General features: G+C 37.8%; 1 protein-coding gene across 1 annotated transcript; it reads right to left on the bottom strand.

The window, feature by feature from the left end:
- Positions 1–3,909: 3,909 nt before the first annotated feature.
- LOC144548018 (chalcone synthase 8-like) lies at positions 3,910–5,246 on the bottom strand. The gene is made up of 2 exons (XM_078296706.1): positions 5,065–5,246; positions 3,910–4,957 (listed from the first exon to the last, which is right to left on the bottom strand). The coding sequence occupies exons 1-2, from the start codon at positions 5,228–5,230 to the stop codon at positions 3,987–3,989; spliced, it is 1,137 nt and encodes a 378-aa protein (XP_078152832.1). The 5' UTR covers positions 5,231–5,246; the 3' UTR covers positions 3,910–3,986.
- Positions 5,247–6,462: the final 1,216 nt, after the last annotated feature.

The following is a 6,462-nucleotide window of genomic DNA, read 5'->3' as shown; positions in this document are numbered from 1 at the left end:
TATGAACCCATTTTTTCAGAATATCAGATCCATTTTCTCATGAAGTTGTTACATGAGGTGTGATTTTATTTTCACTGGATCAAATATATATGAATTAAGGATTTATGTTCCAAATATTTATGAATTTCTGAGCATTATTTCTCAGTCAAAGGGGATCTGCACAGTGAAGGGCATAGATGGTCATTTTGTCAGAAAATTCAGTATTTTCACATTTTTAAAAGAGGAACTTTAAAATCCCATAACTTTGTACAGGAAAGTCCAAATAATGCAAAATTTAAGTCTATTTCATATGTTTTTTCTGTGTTCTATCTGACTGTGAAGTTGCTTTTTGCAATTTAGTCCTTCTATTTATCAGTATTGACTGATCTATCAATATAGGTCAAGACAGTGCTTTCATTGCACTTCTTCATGGCAGTAGCACTCCTTAGAGTACACATCATTGGATGTGAAGCATGAACACTACCTGAGACTGGTTGAGAGTATCTTACACATGTACCAGGGTCTGGTTAGGTCCATAACACCATTTTAAAGGTTCAAATCCACTGTTTCATGACAGTGAGTAAAAGAGAGAAGATCAAAGCTTCATAGTTCATCAAATAATTACTTTAGAACATCTTAAAGGCATCAGAACATGGCCATGTGCAAAAAGGTTTCTAGAACCCATGAAATCAGATTTTTCATGCATTCTTTCAACTTGATTTGGACACCATCATTGAGACTTCATAGGAACAAGAGTACAAATGGCTTAATGTGACTAGAAGCACTGCCTATTTGCATCTGAGTCCTTAGTCTCTCACTATTTTTTATATAGGTCCATCAATTCCTTTATATTGCACAATCTAGTGTGCATGAGTTATTTTATAAAGGAATTAACTTCCCCATATACACCATAGGTCCATATAGAAGGAATTAAAGGGGGATACCAGCTGGCTCAACCCCAATAATCCTTAGACATCTTTATTCCATGATTTCTTTAATTCTTTTAGCATAAATAATTGAAATAAATCCAATGTAAAAGGATACCAGCTGGCTCAACCAGTAGATTTTCATTACTCAACCATTTTTGAAAGAATTAAAGAAATAAATTTTAAAGAAAAAGAAGAAAGAGACAGAAAGGCATTTTTTTTTGTATATTTTATATATATATATTTTATATTTTGTTTTAAAACTGCAGGAGAACACAAGATATCATAAAAGGAGCTCAAATATACTAAAATAATGTTTTATTATATTTGTTTATCGTTCAAAATATAAATATGCAAGGAAAAGGTATTTTTGTAATCATTAGGCCTATATACCCTTAGTTCTTCATAAAAGAACTTAGGTCATGGATAGGCCATCACATTTTAGATATCTAAGAGGTAATAGAATAGAAAAAAGGAAATATACTAAAAGAAATAAAGAAAAGATGCATATCAGCAAAAGGAAAAAAAACATGAAATTCAAAAAGGAGGATCTTTATTCATGAAGAAATATATAGAAAACACTTAGCCATCCATGGCTTACATCTTTTCAAGCTATGATTACCTATTAAAAGGGTTGCTACAGTAGCAGAAGAAGAAGGAGACCTCCAAAGAGCTAATTTGCTATGTTTTAAGGGCTTTCCTAATTGTATCTAACCTAGGAGAGGTTTTGCATATGGGGAAGCCGATTTAACATGGGCTATGGGTGCCATTATATAGGCAAGCCTCAGATTTAGGGTTTAGCACCAGCTGATGTGTCTTTCATCTTGACCATCAGGTGTTTGATCACTGGTGCAGCTTGATTAGCATCACCCCATGCATATCCTTCTCAGAGAATCATCCAATTATGTTTAAACACATCACTCATCATGAGCTGGATTGATTTGAGCCCTTGGATTGCTTGCTAGGGCATTGAAGCATTGAACGGCATGAGAGCCCTTGATGTACTGGCACATAGAAGAGGGAGGGTGTAATGCGTGCTCCCATCTTCCAGGAAGAGATTCCCCTATTTTGGAGTCACTCTATAGCCCTTAAACACGTGTCCTGGGGACCATCCAGGGTATTAACGACTGTAGCAGCCTAATTTGGCATTCTGTGCATTAGCCGTGTAGCATTTCATGTAATCAATCATTTCTTTCCATGTCTTATCAAATTAACACTGCATTACGTGTCGTGTCCATGTTATGAGCATGTCCTGAGCTTCTTGCATCCCAATTTTACTTATCTCAACTGTACCAATTTTCAATCTTGCTTGCTTGCTTCCCGGGTTAATTTGAGAGGGAAGAGTATTATTCAAATTGGAGAGAGTGCAGAGCCCAATAGAGGGGATCGAGGGAGTTTTATCAGCTTCACATGAGCATTGATCCAATTTGCGTCCAACTTAGATGAATTTGGAGCTTGGATTCGGGCTCAATGGCGTGAGAGAGAGGAAGAAGAAGGCTGTCGGAACTGGGGCCCCACATGTCAGCGTCTCTGATTCGATCCTTCTCTCCCTTCTATTTCTTCTTTCTTTTATCTGCGCTTAGCGCATCATGAGCCCGCATAGGAGGCAGTGACAAGGTGCATAATGCTCCGGGTGTATGCGGACCGAGGGGACCATCAGCGCTTCAGCGCGGTTCCATTTAAAAGGCCATATAATTAGATGCGCTTGGCGCATGATGAGCCTAAACACTGACTCATTGGTGGATGAAGCTCAATCTTTCATATGCTGGCTTCATCTATCTCCTGACTCCAGCGAATATAAACCCTGAGCCATTGACACGTGGGCCCAGGTTCAGGAGACCTGCTTTGAGGCTTCACATGTTTGAATAAAAAATGCTAAGGGTACCCTGTGCCTTGTGGCACCAACCAGGGAATGCCATGTTAGCAGATATTATCATATATTCTAGGTTTATCATGCAGAATATTATCATATATTCTAACATGCCATTATCCATTCATCTTGGAGAGCCTTCATATAATTTGGCATGTTTCCAAGTGACAATATTGCCGATTTATTTGTTTAGCACCATTTTAGGATACGACAAATGTAAAATTTGATCTCCAACACGTTTTAATAAGGATATAGTGTTCAACGGTTCGGATCGACTGTTTGGAATTTAAAAATGCAAAAATGACTTATAAGCATATGACGTTGAAGTACTTATGGAAGTGTATTAGCCGGTCTCATAAAATAATATATATGTAAATGGCCCAAACTTTCCCCCCTCCCCGGATCCCAAATTCTTCAGGACCGGCCAAGTTGAGGTGGTTAGGTCTTTACCAGCTAGCTATCATTTTCGATATGTACTGTGACCGGGGCTTGCATGGGTCTGTTTAAGCAATGGTGCCCTGAGACTGTTGCTTCACTTGCCGTTGGATGAGATGACGGTTATCCTAGAAGATGTCAGTTTTTTGTGGAGTTTGCTAATTACTATAATGCTCATGATGGGTGTGGAGTACGGAGACTTTGGGAGCTGATACATGAGTTGTTAGAATACACACCAGAACAACTGTGTATGTCTATCAATTTCCAAACTTTCTAAATTAAGGTTGACCGCTGAAATTAAACATTCGAATGATAGTTACGTCTGATCGAAGTTTTTTCGTCCACGGTCGCCTTCTTGGTGAAGATATTGCCGTCCTTGTCTTACTCCTCATTCTAAACTTGCTGGACATGCTGACAACGTTGAAGATCGGTGAACTAAATGATCAACCCCAAGGCAATAGTTGAATATTAATCCTGCAAGACGAACTTGTAAAAAATGTGCATAGCAAATCATAATTCATACTTTATAAGAATATAACATAATATACCGTACCATACAATATCAAAGCTGAAATAACATGCATACTGCACCGTCTTATATATATAATATAGCTAAAAATAACATTACACAACATATATAGTATGAATTTCATAAAAACCGAAATACAACATAACACAACATAACACAACATAACATCATATAAATTACATTTCAGAACTTGCATGAAACTTATTTATACTTGAAATGCAACCAGACAGAGCACGGTAGGTATCAATTAATTCGGGATTGCTAAAGCACGGAGAACAACTGTCTCGATTGTAAGACCTGGACCAAACCCTAAGAGCACCCCAAATTCTGCTCCTTCGCCCGTGGTGGCCTTTCCTTCTTTCCTTGATCTCGTCCTCATCTCATCCATGACAAAAATCACACTACCACTCTCCATGTTACCGAACTCCGCTAACACATGCCTGGATGGAAGCAGCTTCTCCTTCTCAAGGTTGAGCTGAGTCTCTATTCCATCTAGAATCTTCCGTCCACCCGGGTGCACAATCCAAAACAGAGAATTCCAGTCTGAGATCCCCAGAGGTTCAAATGCCTTAGAGAGACACTTTCTAATGTTATTGGTGATATGAATCGGTACACTTGGTGACAAATGCATGACAAGGCCCGCATCAGTCATGTGGCCACCAACAGCATTCTCTGTCCCAGGGATGATGGATTGGCCTGTTGAGTGAATCTCATATAAAGGGCATTCAACAGACATGTCCGGGTTGGAACCAACAATAACAGCTCCAGCGCCATCACCAAACAAAGCCCGGACAACGAGGGTATCTGTGGAGGCATTTGGAAGGTCAAAGAAGCTGCGATTGGTCTCGGAGCAGATAAGAAGAATGCGAGCACCGGGGTTGTTCTCAGCTAGGTCTTTCGCTAGGCGAAACACAGTACCACCTGCATAGCAGCCATGGATGTAAAGCATATAGCGGTTCACCGTGGGTTTAAGACCCAAAAGGTTGACTAATTGGTAGTCCGGACCAGGCAATTGAAGACCGCCAGTCGCAGTATGGAAAATGAGGTGGGTAATCCTTGATCTTGGTTGGCCCCACTCTTGCAAGGCCTTCTCGGCAGCATCCATACCTAGTGACGTCACCCAGGGAGCAAGCAAAGCCGTCTGCCTGTCTAAGGATTGCTCCTTGATCTTCTCATCTGCTAAACAAAAGTAACGCTTTTGAATCTTCGACAAGGTACCTGCGATCCAAACAAGTTTCTTAAGCATTTTGTTGAATTTATTGTACTTAAAAAATATTGATGCATGGGTTGGAAGATTTAAGCAAAGGAATAAGGCTAGTGATTACATATTCTAGTAAACTTTTCCTTGAGATCAGTAAGGTGCTCGCTCTTGGTAAGCTGAAAGTAGTAGTCAGGATAATCTGATTGATAGATGAAGTTCGGTGGAACAGCTGTGCCAATAGCAAGAACCACAGCCTTGCCTTCAACAGTCTTCTTATTGTCTTGTGCCATTTTTATTCCTTTCCAAGTGGTTGCCAAAGTAACTCTATTTATAGGGTAAGTTCGAGGAGGATTTGAAGACGTCTTAGAATTGGTTCCAATTCTAAGTATACGATATCATGTAAGAATATTGAGTCCAACTTTCAGAGGATCCCCATAAAATTTATTCATTCAAGTATACGATGCATACCTAGCTAATATCTCCATTTTATTATTAAGCACGTTGAGTGTCCGATCCGCCAACAGCTACGATTGAAAGATGTAATTTCGGATTTAATCTTAGCCCTCCAATCACACAATCTGTCTTCTTTTGATTAAATGCATCTGAATAATGTGTAGAAGTCTAAATTTAACTAAAAAAAATACTCGCCACATGTACCGCCACACGATACATCACAATTAAAATTAAACAAAGTCTGAAATTTACCGATATAATTATCTGTTTCCTTATTTCTTCATTTTTCAATTGATCCGGCTGTACTTTCCATTTTTATACAGCGAATCACAATGGAAATCATTTTTTTTTCTTCATTTCCTTATTTCTCTTGTTTTGTTTCTATAGATATTATCGTGAGTAATCTAGAATATGTTTTATCAATTTTGTTTCTATATATCAATTAAAATCATTAAAGCACAAATTAGACGGGCCAACTTTTTCTCTGGCTTAGGTGCTGGTGCAAACATAAACTAAAAATTAAGGTTTTGTTTATCACTTTGTGTTAATTCAAGAATATAATTTCAGATAAATTATTATTTTTAGTATTATCTTTCTTATAATTTTTTTTTGTTGGTTTAATTTTTTAATCAGTGTCTGTGCCTCGGCTGAGCTCCCCTCTTGTTAGGAGACTGACAGCTGCAAACCTTGACGTTTTCTTTATCAAATTATCTCAGGTATACAGTGCAAGGTGATTACAATTGTACTTGAAAATAAAAGATTATTTTTGTTTATTACAAAACTGTATCATTTCTTCTTAATATATCTATTTTGACTGTGCATGTGGATATAGATGAAAGGGATTTTGTAATAGAAGCACTAAGGTCAATTGCGGAATTGTTGACGTATGGTGATCAGCATGACCCATCCTTCTTTTAGTGAGTTGTAGCCATCCTAGATACTTAATTAACTTTGTTTTTTTACTCCTAAAGTAAAAGCTTTATCCTCTCTTGATAATATTTTTCTTATTTTTTCATGTGATTTCAATTAGAACATTTCTTTAGCATGGAACATTTTTTTTTTATAGTTT

Source organism: Carex rostrata, chromosome 32 (genome assembly GCF_964058835.1).
Source record: "Carex rostrata chromosome 32, lpCarRost1.2, whole genome shotgun sequence".
Lineage (NCBI taxonomy): Eukaryota > Viridiplantae > Streptophyta > Magnoliopsida > Poales > Cyperaceae > Carex > Carex rostrata.
The sequence above is the reverse complement of the archived record's forward strand: the minus strand, read 5'-3'. Positions and strand labels throughout refer to the sequence as shown.